This window comes from Odontesthes bonariensis, chromosome 12 (assembly GCF_027942865.1).
Source record: "Odontesthes bonariensis isolate fOdoBon6 chromosome 12, fOdoBon6.hap1, whole genome shotgun sequence".
Classification (NCBI taxonomy): domain Eukaryota; kingdom Metazoa; phylum Chordata; class Actinopteri; order Atheriniformes; family Atherinopsidae; genus Odontesthes; species Odontesthes bonariensis.
The window spans coordinates 23108411-23125811 of record NC_134517.1 but is presented as its reverse complement, the minus strand read 5'-3'; the positions used below and the strand labels follow the sequence as shown (position 1 = coordinate 23125811).

Here is a 17401-nt window from a genome sequence, read left to right as displayed (position 1 = left end):
CTGATGGGAACCATCTGTCAAAACAAGCTGTACATCCACTAATTCTAATCATAATTAATTAAATGGCTAACAAATTGCATACATCATAGTTAGTACAGGAGGGGAAACTACCGCAGGAAGTGTTATAAAACAAATTAGCATTAACAATGAAAGAAAATTACATCACATAACTAAATATTATACTCGTTTCCACAAGCCATATTTCTTAATGAATTCTCTAATTAATTTAATTCACACAATGTGCATAATTTGGAGCTGAAAATGTCAGTGGGTCAGACTTAACCATATTGTCGCTGGCTGTCTATTTCAACGAGTGTTGTATTAGCACAACATGACCTCTATGTAAATTACACAGACCCAACTGTTGTAATTTTAATTCCAGGGTCCAATTAACATGTTCCAAAGATAAGATACAAGTACATTTAGCTCATTCTACACGTTCCAGTGTCAATGTAAGATTTCCACGTTGCACAATTTTGAGTGATCCTTTTGACAGGAAGCTTCATGACAGCTTGTGATACAGACGTCAGTGACTGCCAGAAATTGTCTTCTTTTTTTTTTTTTAACTTCACGTTTTATTAAGTGTGTAGCCTTCTTGTCAGGCTGACTCACTGAAAACTCAAGACTAGCAAAGCTGTGAGTTTTTTAACAGATACTTCAACAGAGCTCATTCGGGAGGCATTTAAATGGAGATTCTAACATTATTCGTGGGGAAAGCAGGCACTTTTGCTTCCTGCCCGATTTTTGAACACTCATCCCAAATATTCCCTCCACTGCACTGAGGTCAAGCAGCACAATTAAAGTTAGCGGGACTCACCGAGTGAAACAACGACCTCTCTGTTGTGCATTTATTTAACTCCATCTTTTGGTTCAACGTGGAGCAATCGACTATCTTGAGCAGTGATTATTTCTAAGTGGATTTTCAATTGATAATGCAATGATAATGAATACGTTTCCCTTCATAGAACCTTTAAAGGACCATCTGCATTAAGGTGTAGGGCCCGCATTAAATCAACAAAGATATATCAACTTGGTGCACTGAATGTTTAGAATTCACAGCTGTGAATTAAATAGTCTGAAAGTCTGAATTACTGAAAATGGAGGCAGCAGGTTGTGGTAAATGAACACTCTTTTCAACTCATCTATTGCTTGTCCAATTGCCAGAAAATGTCTGCTGCAATTTCCTGAATTTAGTCTCTTAGATTGTTTTTTTCTGAACAAACCTAAAAAGAAAAAACGTCACTTCACATCAGCAAAGACTCATTTTTAAAAAAAGAAACATGGACTTGTCTTAACAAAACTATTACCGTGTTCTTCAGGAAACTGACTAATTGTCTCGGCTTCAGTATGTTTTTGACTGAAACGCACCTGCCTGCTTGTGTCTTTTTTTTAGTTCGATTGCAGATGCTGTCACTGGGATACAAGACTCACTCTCGTTCTTCTGTCACCTCTGCCTGGCAAGTGTTTTCTTACCCCTCTGCCCATTCATTTTAGACAAAACGCAACCAAATCCATAGTATTATGCCACCAAGAGTTTCAGTGCGGAAATCTGTGAATAAATGAATAATTTGACCAGTGAGCTTGCACGTGCGTTGCAAGGCTTGGGGGCTATCCTGAGGCCAATCATTTAGCTAACACACTAATGAAAGTGTGTGTAGCGTGGTTAAGGGCAGGCACCATGGGAGGTACCACTCCCCTCCCTCCTCTTGTTGGGGACTGTTAATAGGCTGGATGGAGCCACTGGTAGTCCCAAGAGAGGCCTGCTGATGAAGAGGAAAACCTGTCGGTGCCTCTACTAATCACCACCTAATGACTGCAGTAACACAGGTTTTACAAATGTGATTGTACATGTGTATCTGCACATTGCAGACACGCAGTAGTTTTATGTTGATGCTACTATTATGTTTAATGGATAGTTTTATGGTTTCAATTCTTGATAGTGTTTAGGCTATATTGCGCAACCAAAGATGTTTGATTTTGTTTGTGTACTTTTTTTCATGTTTTTAAAGGTATAATCCAAGGCACCAACGGAATCTACATTTATTCTCCAACGGAGTGAGCTTGTTTATGTCTTATCTTTTCAGATTTCTTCTATCTGTAAGTGTGTCTGTTTTGTTTGCGTGTTTGAAGCTTTGTTGGGATTTTCACAAATCACACAAATGCTGTTTTTTTTTTTCATGGATTATCCTTACAACTCCGTCTTATTGTGAGGTATTCAAAATCGTTGTCATCTTTTTGGTTTTGTTTGTGTGTTATGAAAATCAAGGCCACCATCCATCTTAATCTTACATCTTAAAAATGAACACATGTGCAGGCAGGCTTTGGCGTCATTGGACCAACACAGGAACACACAAAAGGTAAATATGAAATATACAGTGACTTTACCTCTAGGTTAAATTATTACTGAATATATAAGGAAAGCACCAGTAGGCATACTAAGATGAATAACAATGGCCCATCCAGTCATTCAACATTTTAAGGTGTGTGCACGTTTTCACTCAGCCGCATCAACAACGGGTATGTAAAGACTACAATGACACCCTCAGGCCTAAGTGTTCTTGAAAAAAAGCAGGCAAACAATTAGCTTATTGTCTATTCATATTAGTCACTGTCAACCTGCAACGGCAGCTGACCACATAGCTTGAAATCTGATACCATTGATTACAGGTTGGTGGCAGACTATGAATTACGAGTTGACAAGGGCTTCCGGTAAATACTTTCAACTTAAAACGGCCATCCCGTTCAACATAATCAAACAAATCAGCTTCTCTTTTTTAGGGTTTTAATCATTTGACATTGTTCTTATCGCTGCATAATAGCTTGGTTGACATGGTAAAAGCTTGTGGCCAATTGCGATAACCCAGGACTGCTGATCAAGGTCAGCTCCCTCACAGTGAGAGAACAGCAGCTGACAAAGAATCTATATCACATGTGTCATTCAGTCCTCGTCAGCTAGTAAGTTTTCTAACAAGAAAACACAAGATAAGAGGTCTAAAGGTGTCCAGGGTCTGTTTCCAGATGAGGACAAATATGTCATTAGAGTAAACGTGCTAATGGAAAGGTGAAGAGCTATAGCCTGTATACGCAAAAGTGAACCCCTCATAACAATAATTCACAGAAAAACTTAACATATCTTTGATGTTGCTGTCCTTTAGGGTGTATTTCCACACACATTAACATTTCACACAGTTCACCAACTTTTTGTAAACGTTTTTAAATGTGACATAGAGGGAACTAAATGTAGAGAACTACTTTTAAGCTTTAAGTACATTTCTTGAGCAGTATATGTTGTATCTAAACGATTATGTTAGGGAAAACAAACACTTTGTGTCCAACAGATAACTTTGCTAAAAAAAAAAAAAAATCGAATAAAAATCAGAGGGCTTTATTCTGAAGGTGTGGCACAGAGCTTCCTGCTAGCTTTTCTGGCTAATTCTGTAGCTCTGTGCAGACTGAGACGCTCCCGCTCGTCTGTCCAATCAGATTACTGACAAAGTGGAAGTCAGTTGTTACGTCCTCATACGAAAGTGTGGCAGTCAAAGAAGTTGTGGGTCAGTAGGGCTTTTCAACGAACCCTAACGCACTTTTAGCGAGTTTCTTTTTGTTTGTTTTGTCGTTTGTTTTCGACACAGACGTCATGTTTCCAAGCGGTTGGACGTGACCGGAGCGACAAAAGTATGGACAAGTTGCCCCTATATTGTACCATTGTGCTCCGCCACGGTTATCAGAGCCTGCTGGATGTCTGAGTGACAACACTGATTACCGCCGCGGCTCCGTGAAAGATTACCAGCATGCCACGCAAGCAGCTAACTTCCTCGCGGACGAGAAAAGTTTGCCAACAGCTCAGAAGTGACTCTCTCAGTATGGGACTTTACGCGGAGGTTTGATTTATTTAATTATATATTTTTTTAAATTTGATTTAAACAACTGAGAATGATGAAGCTTAGGAGATACTTGAGGGGGAGTGGGAGGGTCCTGGCGTTTGTGTTCGTTGCCTCTGTCATTTGGCTGCTGTTTGACATGGCTGCTCTCCGCATATCAATAAACGATGCGAACGGTCATCTGCTGAAAGAGCGTGTGATCAGAGAAAGGGAGATGGCCAAGCAGCAGTCCAGGGTGACGGAGCTGATGAAAAGAGGGTTTAAACACCCGGTGCAGAGGGTGGCTGTCACGCACGATTGGAAGAGACCGCTCAGTCCCGCCATCAAAGTCGCCCAAGTGTACAGACAGGGAGGCAAGCAGCAGGATCAAATGTTGTTGAGCAAGAAGTTGAGCTCCAATCGGGGGAATGTAGATGGCGTTGTCAAAAGTGATGGCTCCAAACTTGTAGCTTCTCAGCCTGTGAATGACGCTGCCCTTGTAAAGAAAAAAGCAGTGAACTTGGATCTAAATGCAGCAGTGGCTAATTTAACCAAAGCACCACCACGTCTAAAGATAAACCGGCCAACCCTAAAGGAGGGACTCATTAAAAGAGAACACTTTGCACAAAAGCCTCAAGACAAGTTGGAATCGAAGACAAGTGGGACAGTTAAGGATGGGCTCGCTAAGAATGGAACGAGACTGAGCAAGCATCAGGACAAGGACACACACCCCAGTAAAACAACATCTCACCAAACTCCCAACAAGGATGCAAACAGAAAGGAGGAAAACTGGGTTGGGGCAGCTGACGGGAGTAACCTAAATGCACAGAAGGAACCCCTGAAGCCTACAACCAGCCTGCAAGCAGGAGGCAGCTCCAGGGATAACTCTACTGCTGTCAGAAAGCCCGGTGTCCACAAAGTGCTGGGTCTGGACGCGACTTACGCTCCCAGAGATGCGAATGCGGTGGGCCAGTTTGGACAGCCGGTATTTCTTGCCAGTCGCGAAGATGCAGAGGTGAAGAAGCGATGGGACGAAGGCCACTTTAACGTCTACCTCAGTGATCAGATACCAGTGGACCGAGGCATTCCCGACACCAGGCCCGAAACGTGAGTCCCCCTCTGCTCATCGCTCCTCAAACTTCTCTTTCTGCTGAGTTGCCTCATCTGTTTTGTTGGTGTGTGCAGGTGTGTGCAGAATCTGGTCCACGATGACTTGCCTTCCACCAGCGTGATTTTCTGTTTTGTGGATGAGGTGTGGTCCACGCTGCTCCGCTCGGTGCACAGTGTGCTCAACAGATCACCACCGCACCTCCTCAAAGAGATCATTCTGGTGGATGATTTCAGCAGCAAAGGTAAAAGGGTCCCTCGTGGGCAGAAGACACATTTTTTTTTGAGTGGAGAGTTAAGGAACTTGTGGGGAGAAGAATTGTTTGGTTGTCCTCTCGATAATTCCTTGTGGTTACCCGTAACTTGCATGCTGTAACTTCCCCGTGCGCTTTAACCCCCGGTAGATCATCTTAAGGAGCGGCTGGACGAGTACATGGCCCAGTTCCCAAAAGTGCGAATCATTCGTCTCAAGGAGCGTCAGGGCCTGATCCGAGCCAGGTTGGCAGGAGCTGCTGTTGCCAAAGGTAAGCATGGTCGAGACGGTTCCCTTTTCAGGCAATGATTTCCGAACATGAGCTTTAATTTGTATGTGTAAAGGTTACAGTAAGTCCCACATAACTGACAGGGTATGAGAACTGACATGATGTCATATTATGTCGTTAAGCTAAATAAATGATCAGACACAAGTGCACCCCCACTGTCCCTAAGTACCATAATGTAGAACATTTTCATGCATTTGATGCAATCTGATCATAAACTGCATGCATTAACAAGGCCTAATGTAAGAAACTAGAATGAGCTGCTAATTTATCGAGTATGTCCATGCGAGTTGTTTACTCTCATTTTTATGCACTTGCCTTACACGCCTCTTGTATAGTACAGAATGCAGTGAATGGGTTATCGATTGTATTGAATTTTGGGTGTTTGCCATTATTTATGCGTCCCATTGTGAGGACGCTGCTCACACGGAGGATGTTCTTCGTATGAAAAACCTTCAGGATCATCTTTGTTAAACGTACTGTAAAGCTAACCTCTGGAATCGTGTCCAAGTCCATTTCTCCTCGACGCGATGAAATTATAAACATTTCCTGTCATCAATTCAATAGAAAACAGATTCTTATCAAGTTCCAGTGTTACAAAAAGATCTTCATTCTCACTATAGTGTCTACAACTTTACAAAGTGGGCACACAGATGAATGTATTGGGAAGTGTAAAAACAAAAAAAAGGGGGCCGGATTTTTCACATTTCCACCCAGCATCGACATTTAAATTTGCTGTGTCCAAACAAGTAGTTTCCCATGAGCAGAAACCTGAGAGGATGTGGAGAATCAGGGTCCAGTTCAGCGTATATGCATCTATGTCGTTTGCTTTGTTGAATTTTTTTTTTTAGCGAAACTAAATCCTAGTTAACCAGGCAACAAGGGTGGCAGGCGCGTTTTCCATGAGAGCATTCCTCATAAAACGGCACTCCCATCCCAACGTCCTTAATCGTGCTATTAAAACTCATATTGTTACAAAGTTTATGTTCCTTGGATAGAATTACATGCAGCTTAAAAATTGCCAGGTTTCTAGACCAGATTGAAGAACCATCTTAAGTGGCTTAAGTAGAATGACGTACTAAAAACATAATAACTGCTTTATTGCTGTGATAGCCACATGGATTCTTTAAGAACCTGTCATAAGTTTGGGTGGTTGCAATAATGTCGTACAAATTCGGATGTCGAGCAATATTTGTTTAACTGCAGCAGGATGTTTGCTCTCCTCAAATGTAGGTGAGGTTCTTACCTTTCTTGACTCCCATGTTGAATGTAACGTGGGCTGGCTGGAGCCACTCTTGGAGAGGATCTATGTCGATCGCAAGAAAGTGCCCTGTCCGGTTATTGAGGTCATCAGCGACAAGGACATGAGGTGACTGAATGACACCACATTTAAGTAACCGACCAATATGTGCGTGCAGCAAATTCCTGCGAGAGAAAAGCTGACTGCTTGACGCAACAGTAAAGCTACTTTGTTAATCTAACTATGTGTTTTTGCCTCTTTTTCCATAGCTATATGCTTGTTGACAACTTCCAAAGAGGTATTTTCAAATGGCCTTTGGTGTTTGGCTGGAGTCCGTTGCCAGAGGAGTACATTAAGAAGAACAACATGACCATTTCGGATCCAATCAGGTACGGCCCTCGCCACCTTCTAACTACGCTTTGTGTTTTAAAATGATTATTTTTGTTATTATTTCCTCTGCCTTAGGCTCATTTGTGGTATGTTTACTTCATCTTGCAGATGCCCAGTTATGGCTGGGGGCCTTTTCTCCATTGACAAAAAATACTTCTTTGAGCTCGGTGCCTATGATCCCGGGCTGGATGTGTGGGGTGGAGAGAACATGGAGATTTCCTTTAAGGTATACCTCCATCTAAGTCATCCCTGAGCATTTTTATTTCCGTCACCCAAGTGTTTTTTTCACGTGGTTACAAATGCACCGTTGCCATTTTTGAACAGATCTGGATGTGCGGAGGAGAAATTGAGATCATCCCCTGCTCCCGGGTGGGACACATTTTCCGAGGACAGAATCCTTATAAATTCCCAAAGGACAGGCAGAAGACGGTGGAGCGTAACCTGGCGAGGGTGGCCGAAGTTTGGCTGGATGAGTACAAGGACCTTTTCTATGGCCAGGGGTATCACCACCTGCTGGATAGGAAGGTCATCGACATTGGCAACCTGACCGAGCAGATCGAGCTGAGGAAGAGGCTCAAATGCAAGAGCTTCAAGTGGTACCTGGATCACGTGTACCCTGACATGAATGCTCCTTTAGTCAAAGCTGAGGGCCTGGTATGTGGATACGCTACTGCCTGCGTGTTTTTGTCTCTTAAAGCTCACGTCACCATTGTGTTGTCTTTAGATATGAATCATTCCCTAAATCCTCTGTCGAAATGAAAGCTTCTTGTGCTTTTCCACCACGACGCCAGTGTTCCTACCCAAACACTGGCTTTAATTGTGCTCTGTTTGAACAAAGAATCGCTGTCCACTGAATCCTTTAAATCAGCGCTTCAGTTTTCCGCTTTGCAAAAGTCGTATATTAAGTTTTTTTTGTTTGTTTTCTTAGGTCTTCAATCGTGGTTTAAGGAAATGTCTCGCCCTGCAGAAAAGCTCTTTGTCCTTTGAGACGTGTGATCTCAGCAAGCAGGTAAGAATTAATTTCATTTAACTGGTTGACGTCACAAACTGGCAAATGCTCTCTATATATTTTTATAGCCAAATTTTGCTAGTTTTTGTTTGCGATTGTGGCAGTTTATGGGGGAAGTGACATATAAAGGGAAACTACAGACAGACACAGAAGAGGAGAAGTGCAGTCCGTCTGAGACGGGACAGAATCCATGATAAACAAGGGTGGAGTTCAAGACCAAAGCTTTCTAAATGCGGTCTTCTTGGATCTGGATCAGCCCCACTGAGGCGTCTCCCAGTATCCTATAGTATTCGTGACATACAGCATAATTGCATGCGGGTAACTCTCCTACTGTTGTTTCCTGCTATTCAGAGCCAGCACTTTAATTACACCTGGATGAGGCACATTCGGCAGCATGACCTGTGTGTTGCTCCCAAAAGCAAGGCCAGAGGCTTTGCTTTGCTACAATGCGACAACACCAAACCCGAACTCCGCTGGTTCCACAAATCTTCCAACTCGGCTCTGGTGGGTTGACTTTTGACGTGCCGTGTGCCTCCTCTGGCTGTCTTTGTTTTGTTTTGCTTTGTTTTTTACAGGTCTGTCATTTTTCGAAATTCTTTGTAAAAGAAAAAAATGTACTCAAGAAGTGCACCAAATCTTCAAGAAGCGAAATGTTGGTTGAGAGTTTGTGCTGTAGGAAAAAAAAACATGTTTTGAGGCAAAAAGCTTTGTTGTTTAATGACACTTCCTGTTTTGTGTTTGTTAAGGCGGAGCACCTCATAGCGGAGTTTGTTTCCCACCACATGTGCCTGGAGGCTGAACCTCAGGGTGACTCTCTTCGTCTCAACCCGTGTGAACCCAGCAACACTTTTCAAAAGTGGCAGTTCACGCACTACCACACTCAGTGATGAGACTGAGGCGGCTTTTTGATGTACTTCCATCAGTCTTGCACTTCAGTGTGGCCTGTGGTCAAGACTCAGAACGTGACTGACAGGAGGAAGGTGAAAGCGCCTTGATGTGATATTAGTCAGGCGGTTCGGGCCAGAGGAATCGGCTTTTTTTTTTTTTTTTTTTTTACAAAGAAATTAAGAACTGGGATTCAGATAGATCTTTGTGGAAAAGGCAAATAATGTTTTTTTTTTTTGTATTTTTCTTCATAAAAGAGATCTGTGTTTATGCATATCATGTACTTCATGCTGCTTTTTGGGGTTTACATACTACATTCTTGAGGTTCAGGTTCTGATCTGCAAACTAGCCCTGTGGATGATTTCCTTTTTTTTTTTTTTTGACACTAGAGGGGAGTGTTGGTTCAATACGCTCAATAAACCTGTGCTGTGATTTCATGATTTTACTACCTGGTTTCAAAACATTTTTAAGTGAAATTGATGGGGAAGCGAGAAATAAAAGAAGGAAGATGGAGATCTAATTGCGGGTATTTCTTTATTGTTTTGTTCCTTATCCTCTCGACATTTCTTTGCATGAAAGAATGTGAACGCATGTTTAGTGGATTACTTTGAAAACCTCATAGTTCTATTCTACAGGTTAACGTACTGAAGCTCTAATTCCACATGAGTTGGTATATGATGGCATTAGAAATGAGGCGAAGGGGAGGGCAGTTCTGCTCAAACACCTGCCTGAACTATAGAATTACCATCACAAAATCATCAAATTGTAGCCTTTGCAGTACGTGAATGATTAGATACAACATATACAAATAAGTATTTCATTTAGAAGTACTTTGGAACAGGACCTTGAGAACTTGATGTCCTTTTTTTTCCTTTTTTTTTTTTTTTGGCTCAGTTTAAAAGGCCCTTTTCTCACAGGTTCAACAACATGAGCTCAAAGTCTTGTATCTTCTGCTGGGTGTTGCCTCTGCGGATCCTGCGGTAGGACACAGTGCTGTATCTGGAGGAAGTGAGATGGTTGAATGTGCTGCAGTCGGATTTTGTCCACGGATGCAGGGTGGAGTGATCGGAGGTGGGGTTTTGATGAAAGCTGCGTTCTGCTTCCCGGCTCACCTGAAGCTGCCTGTCACCTGAGCTCTGGAGATCAGCACCAGACAGATGTTTGCGGGCTCCTGCCTCCACATTCAGCCTTGTGAAACTTTCCTGACTCAATACATCGAACGGGTCAAGGATTGATGGTCGGGCTTCTAGCGCTGCTTCCTCCCCGTTAATTTGTCGATTCACTGAGAAGAGAAGTAAAAGGATACATCCGTTCTGCATTCTGTAAACCTCCCTTTCAAACAATCAGTTTCACCAAACGATAAACCCAGCCTACCTTTTTCCGCAGATTTACGTCGCTCACGTTGTGTGCGCCTGTCTGTGCTGTTTGCTCGCTGAATTAGTTTACAAGATCTCACAAACTTCCCTGGAGTTCCATCACATTCTGCAGCTGGTTCTCCAGACTCGGATGCTAAAACGTCTTCAGTTTTCGGTGTCTGAAGCTTTTGGAATTCTTCTGTCCAGGTGACCTGCTTGGTCATTTCTTTCTCCATCTCTGAATTGTCTTTGCAAATAAAGACTTCTCCAGGATCGTCCTCCTGCTGTTCATTAGTTTCACAGTCTGCGACACTGTTGAAAAGAGGTTTGCACTTGTTGGCACCAAAGTCACATGATGCTAAAACTTGTCTTTCCTGATGAGCTTGCTCCTCATCACTGTAGAACACGGAGTCATCTCCCATCTCCAGGGACCAAAGATCTCTCTCCTCAGGCTCCTCCGACATCTTGCATGCATCAAGGGTGTTCCCACCATTTATCTGCAGTACCCGGGATGCCTGTACATCATCTTTTATTCTGAGTTTAGGATCATCTGGATGGAATGAGCTTGTTTCCATCTGTCTGGTTTTCTTTTTCCAGTGAAACAAAAACACTGTTGAATTGATCTAATGCTCTTTGTGGAATCAAAAGTTGAACGTGGTCATATCTCCCACAAGCGTGACGTTCTCCATAGTAAAGAGCTCTGCTTTCGATCGGCACTGCGAGGTCTAGATGTGCAGTGTGCTCTCTCGTGCTTGTACCATGTCAATGTGTGTGTTTATTCACTCACTGAAGAACAGGGGTTTTGTTGTGGGCCCAACAAAGGTTCATTGTGACGCTGGCAGCTGCATATGGAGCAATTGTACTAATTTTCAAATCTCTGCTTGGTGATCACCTCCTTTCTGTAACGTTTTGAGTCTGGATTAACATTCCTCTGTAGGTTTACCACACATAGTTTTTTTTTTCTGCCAGAAAGAGCAATGGTTCTATACATGTACTGAGGGAAAATGATCTGATACGTTTAGAGTTTTGTGAATGTAAAGACTTTAAGCCTTTAAAGGCCCCTGAAATGTTGATGCAACAGTCTGTAAACTTACAGTTTGCACAGCAGAACTACCTCTGATGTTCCTCCCACCACACAATTAATTGAGTATAGGCTTGCTCTTTGATTTTGCGTGTCAATTTTTTCAGTGATTTTTACATTAAGACGTAACAGAAGCTTTTACAGTACAGCGAATTGTTAGAGATTAAGTCGACGGTTTACACACTTGTGCAACAACTAAAAAAAAAATACCGTAATGTATATTTCTCAAAAGGACTGGAGTCTTTTATTCTGTCTTTTTAATAGTGGTGCCTTTAAGATGCAACAGGGAATTTTCACATTGTTGTAAGTAAATCAATGATATTCCTGTCTGTGTGCAGGGAAACTGCTTTTCATAACAGACTTTTTTCTAAAAAAAAAAAAAGTATTTTTAAGCCAAATGAGCCTGTCACACGGTTATCTTTTTATCACTAGTTTTGCTGCATCATCATGAATTGTTATCAAGTGAAAGAAAACTCCCAAATTTTGTGGTGTCCAGTTACAGTTATGAGCTCTCTTTCTTTAACTACAGCAGGAAGTCGTAGAAGTGAGACTTATCACAGGAAGCGCGTGAGGCTTCTTGCCCTAAGAGCTGCTGATGTGAACTGAGCTTTTTCATATGTCATTAAAGGGGAAGTTCGTTTTTTTTAAACCTGGACTTTATTTCTGGCATAAAATACATTTTTCTAATCACCGATAACAGTTTGGTGATAGTCGGCGTCCTTCGGAAGATATTTAGATCCGCGTGTATTCATATAACGGGAGTGAACAGGGCATCGACAATACAACCTCGAAATAAGGCATTATCTGTCTTTATTTCACCAATATTTTAAGCCGAATGAATGACTGAACGCGTACTATTGCACTGTTAGCTCAGAGCTGCCGTGTTGTTGTTATCCGGGGCTATCGGGGGCTAATAGGAAGCTTTCTACACACTCTCTAGTGGGATGACTTCATTGACGTACGCCGCTGCAGCTGTAGATGAACATATTTTATTCCAGAAATAAGGTCCAGGTTTAAAAAAAAAAAAAGAACTTCCCCTTTAAAGCTTTTTTATGCATGAACAGACACAATAGCCTATGTGTACCTGATTCATGCACAGATATCTTCGGTTCACTGTGTCGTTCCTTTCCTTGAATACATAACTTTACAGTGAGGGTGATACACTGGTGGGTGTATAAAATCAAAGTTTATTCGTTTTTCTGAAGCCTTTTTTATACATGCAATCTTGATTAGATTGCAGAAGCTAAATCGTGAATCAAAAAGAAAAAAACAATCCTTACAAACCGTCATTTTCGTGCACATACAAAGGATGCAGAATTTACAAAAACTATTTCACAGTTCCCTAGGACCACAGATGAGTTGTCGCCTATATGGTCTGAAAGTATATTTGGAACTGAAAAGATAAGTAGTACTCTCATACCCACATCCTGTTTTGAGCTGAGCAGCCACCTATAGAGTTTGGAGATTTGGTTTTGGTTTTGTGCACCTGAATGTGTTTTAAGTGCTGCTTACGTATTTACCTCACTGAAAAATGGAATGATTCAAAAACGATTTGGATCACATTAGTCTCATTTAGAACCTTAACATGATGCTACTGCTACAATTCAAGCTGCTCTGATTAATGCTAATCCCTCTGTGATCATATCACAGGGACAAACATTTTCATTCAAGTTAGTAGGATGTATCGTTTTTTTCTATAATACAGTCTGCTGTGAGTACATTCATTCACACATCCGTTTTCATAATGCTGTTGCTGCTGGGGCGTTGGGGTAAACTTTGACATTTACAAAAGCCCTGTTTTTTAAAGTCCATCATCGTTTGAAGGATTAAGTCTTAGGAAGCACTTCATTACAGTGTCTTTATTTCTGCAACTTGTTTAGAGTGAGTCGAACCCTTTATGCCAACCCTTAGTTTTAGGTCGTCACAAGGAGGACAGACAACAAGTCAGTGAGGGGCTGTTCCCGACTCCTCCTCTTCAACTGATCTCTGGAGTCCAGGAATTAACTTGAAGATATGTTTGCGCACACTGGCTCTCCTGCTTTTCCTGGGCAGAGTCCCAAACAAGGACGAGGTCCGCATTTCCTCCCAGGATGGAGATAGTGAGCTGCTGCTGCCGGCCAGGCTGGAGCTGCTGGAGCGGCTGAGGGCTTGGTGTGGATGGCTGGAGCTCGATAAAGCCCTCCTGGAGCCGCCCTGTGAAGGGAAGTCTCTGGAGAAGAAGCAGCCGTCGTCTGTGGTGCTCGCTGCACTGTAGGGGCTGGGTGAGCTCAGATCCCCAAACACACTTGCCTGGTCACTGTCATCCGTCATCACACTCCTGTAGCTGCTGTCGCTGGAAAAACGCCGGCCACAGCGGCCAATGGGGGAGCCAAGAGCAGCTGAAGAGTCCACCAGGAGGTTGAGGCTGCTGTCATTTAAGTTACCTGATAAAGAAAAATTTGCAGTTGACAAGAAATTTGCAACAGGAAGTTCGTCAGCAGCTTCCGCTGTATTTACATTTCTCCGGGGAATACCTTTATCTTCATTTTCTGGAGTTTACATGTCTTCGCATTATAAACTAAACAATGTCACTTAGGAGAAATGAGAGTGTCTGTGAGAAAGGAAGCGCTGTGGTTTGACAGCTGAGCAAAAGCTCTCACCTCGCATAAGACGCTTTTCCTGTAACTTAAGTGCTTCGAGCTCCATCCACTTCTCACGCAGTGACAGCTGTATGGGCAGAAAACATCACAGTTATGCTTCCAGTGTAATTTTAATGTGTACTACTAGCTTCTATAAAGGTGGTATCCTGGTGTGACAGCACGCCATGCCTAAACAGTGGGGTTTTATATGGAAAGTGATATAACTGCAGCTCAGCCTGCAGCTAACCACAGTGTAGCAGTTTTGTGCTTTCAGGTGGGTTTTTGTGGCTCAGTGAGAGGCTTTTTTAGCTACAGAATAGTTTCAAGCTGCACACCTGGAGCAGGTTCAGTCTCTTCTCCAACTCTATCTGCTTGACAACGTTCCCACACACAGTCTCCATCCTGGAACCAACATGATAACACACAGTTACACACAGAGACATTGCTGTTATATTGTTGTTTTCTAATCAGTTGTTGTGTTGGTTGTTCGTCCTTAGTTGTCACTCACCTTAGACTGTTGGTGGATTCTTTTATTAGTTCAAGTACATGTTGATGAGACAGTCCCTCAATGCTGACCCCGTTGATAGTGATGATGATATCACCTATAGCAAATAGGGATGCGACAAAAAAAAAAAAGGAACTAATCAGTTACGAGAAGCTGAGTTTTGTTTGCGTCTCAGTGTAAATGTGTGTAGGTGGTGCTGGTGCGCAGATGTTTGGTAAATGATATATCAGTCGATCTTTACTGAACGCTTTTGTGTATGTATGAAATGCTTTGTAGGGTTTATCGGGTTGAGAGGATGTGGGTGGTTCACCTGCGGTCAGGCCAGCGCTCTCAGCCACACTGTCCTCCTTCACCTTGCACACGAAGGTGCACATCTCCACTGCAGAGCTGCTGTTTCTCAGCTGCAAGCCATAGGTCTGCAAACAAGTGATAGTTGGGTCACAAAACCTGACAAAACGGTGATATACCACAAAAAAATTTTATATCAAAATATTGAGTAGATACAAAAGTCATTATCATTTGCTGCACTTTGTAGTTAAGTAAATGTGATTCGGCTTACGTGAATTTCAAAGCCAAATGTTTCGTTGTCTTGTTTTTCCAGTACAACTGGGGTCCTGCACAAAAAAGCAATGGAAAAATAGATGAATGTTACTCTTGCAAGTGATTTTAATCAGCTTAAATCTCACTCGAGGGGAAAAAAAAAAAAAAAAAAAAAAGCATTTGAATATTGAAGTAAATCCAATGAACAGACTTTTACGTGCAATAAAAGTAATGCCGAAGCTACAACAAATTTCACATTAAATCTTAATATATTTACCTTTGTGGGTCCGTATAGTCAACCAGTGAGTTTGAGTGGGTCAGTTTGGGCTGCAAAAAGAGAAATGCAGAGTTCCTCTTTAGAACAATTCAACCAGTTTGACCCTCACAGGAAGCTTTAGATGTAATATAATAGTTTTGGCCGGCTGTTGTATTCTTTTCATGTGTAATCGTTCATTGAAAAAATAAACTTGATAAGAAAAGTCTGTGTTGAACTTGCTTTTAAGTCTCTCTTCACAGACTAAAATTGTATGAGTGATAGCAAAGAATTGCACTGGAGTTATTGTCTCACCTTGCAAACTCTGGGCAGGGAACCAGCATTCTGTCGGTGTCGATCATTGTTTCCCCTCAGTGAACGCCGGTACCACAGAGAGCTTTTCTTCCTCAGAGTGTTATCCAGAATGTAATTCTCTTGGCTGGCCTGGCGTTGAAGTCCATTGAAATTCATTGTAGACTGCATGGTAGAGTAGTCCTCAAAGCACCATCATGTCCTGCTGCAGCAGTTCTTCAGTGATTGTGTGGCTCTGCCCTGCTGTGCAGCCAAAAACAAAATGTGTCAAAGCGGAAATCCTCGTCATGTGACAGCTGCGGTGGACCTGCATCTGCAGATCACAGCCTCACATACCTACTTTCCTGTTCACCTCCTTTAAACTTTTTGTTCTCTTTCTTGAGAAGTGCCGGCCCGCTGTTTTGAGAAGAAAAGGACTGGGGAATGTTGAGGCTATTGTGTATAATTCCCCTTCAAACAGCCCCTTTCCTTTTTGCAGTCTTAGCAATTTGATTTATGGTCTGTCAGAAATCAGTAATGCATGAGAAATTGCCACCTCACTCCTCCACCAGCACCTGCTTCCACCATGTTCCACTCTCAGTTTCTCAATGGGTTAAGCCTCAGTCTGAGCCTGGGTCCTGTGCTCTGCCAAGCAAGGAGACCTGTCTTATGAGGACAGACAAAAAGGCAGATTTGGCTCAGGGCTAGTGTCACGCTCCTCAAACAGACAGTATGGGTCATTGGGCTGAAGGCATCAGACATGGTGGGATCAAATGAAAAATCACACACAGGCAAGCTAGCAGTCAGGGAGACAATGGCTCAAGAAAGCTGAACCATGGGGCAAATAACACCTCCCCCCAACGCAACACTCATGCTCTCTAAAGGGAAGCCCCACAATGTTTAACCAGGAAAAGAGAAAGCATTTTCAAACTTGAATATTTAACACTCCAGTGTAATTAGAAAACTATTCCACAACTGTACAGTACGCAAACTGCTGAAAGATTCCTTAACTAGCAGATTTCCTCACAGCGGTCCACTCTGCCCCACTGATCCTCAGCCACACCACTGGCCAACTAACCACGGGACTGTCTGGAACAGCACATTGCAAATCCCCAACCACATTGTTGTTACATTAAGTACGGAAAGGAATTTATTTGATAGCAGCCAATTTACTCTCCTGCTGTTCATTAAAGGGACAATACTAAAGTTTCAGAGGACATTAAAGATTAATACACTCCTGGAAAATATAAGCACATCTCATTGAAATCATCCTTGAAAGGTGATATACTTGCACATATTACTAGAAATGTTGGCTTTTTCTAAATCATCAATTCAATGAAAACATCAACAGATGCAATTTTACTCTGTGGAAAAGTATGTATCATAGGAGGCTGGTGTTAACTAAATAACTTTGTGTGTCATTTGCATATCTGTACACCACAGTTTTCTCACATGTGCTGCTTGTTTCAAATCCCCCTCAATATCTCATAGGGTTTCAAATCTTGCCAATATTGTAAGTTAACCCTCCAACTTTTTTTTTTTGACACAATCCTTGGTGTATTGGCTTTTGTGGTTTGTGTCATCACCTGGATTAAAGATCCACTTCTGGTCCAACTTGAACCTTTGGACAGGCATGTTGCTCCAACCATAACTTATATACCTACATTCTTTGTTCTGTAGTTGGCATGTGGGTCTTCCTTTAAACATTATGCTTTTAGTGCCAGCCAT

At 42.3% G+C, this 17401-nt stretch overlaps 3 protein-coding genes across 3 annotated transcripts; 1 reads left to right on the top strand and 2 right to left on the bottom strand.

Moving 5' to 3' along the window:
- The first annotated feature begins 3455 nt into the window (after nt 1–3455).
- Nucleotides 3456–9550, top strand: galnt5 (polypeptide N-acetylgalactosaminyltransferase 5). The gene is made up of 10 exons (XM_075479757.1): nt 3456–4967; nt 5046–5212; nt 5372–5491; nt 6740–6875; nt 7016–7135; nt 7245–7362; nt 7461–7790; nt 8065–8145; nt 8497–8649; nt 8892–9550. Exons 1-10 carry the CDS (start codon nt 3934–3936, stop codon nt 9030–9032), a joined length of 2400 nt encoding a protein of 799 aa, XP_075335872.1. The 5' UTR covers nt 3456–3933; the 3' UTR covers nt 9033–9550.
- Nucleotides 9551–9559: 9 nt separating this feature from the next.
- On the bottom strand, nt 9560–11108 carry LOC142396728 (uncharacterized). Its single transcript, XM_075479758.1, has 2 exons — nt 10405–11108; nt 9560–10312 (listed from the first exon to the last, which is right to left on the bottom strand). Exons 1-2 carry the CDS (start codon nt 10958–10960, stop codon nt 9942–9944), a joined length of 927 nt encoding a protein of 308 aa, XP_075335873.1. The 5' UTR covers nt 10961–11108; the 3' UTR covers nt 9560–9941.
- Nucleotides 11109–12633: 1525 nt separating this feature from the next.
- cytip (cytohesin 1 interacting protein) lies at nt 12634–15934 on the bottom strand. The gene is made up of 8 exons (XM_075478724.1): nt 15698–15934; nt 15407–15456; nt 15149–15203; nt 14900–15005; nt 14593–14686; nt 14420–14486; nt 14106–14172; nt 12634–13889 (listed from the first exon to the last, which is right to left on the bottom strand). Exons 1-8 carry the CDS (start codon nt 15863–15865, stop codon nt 13411–13413), a joined length of 1086 nt encoding a protein of 361 aa, XP_075334839.1. The 5' UTR covers nt 15866–15934; the 3' UTR covers nt 12634–13410.
- Nucleotides 15935–17401: the final 1467 nt, after the last annotated feature.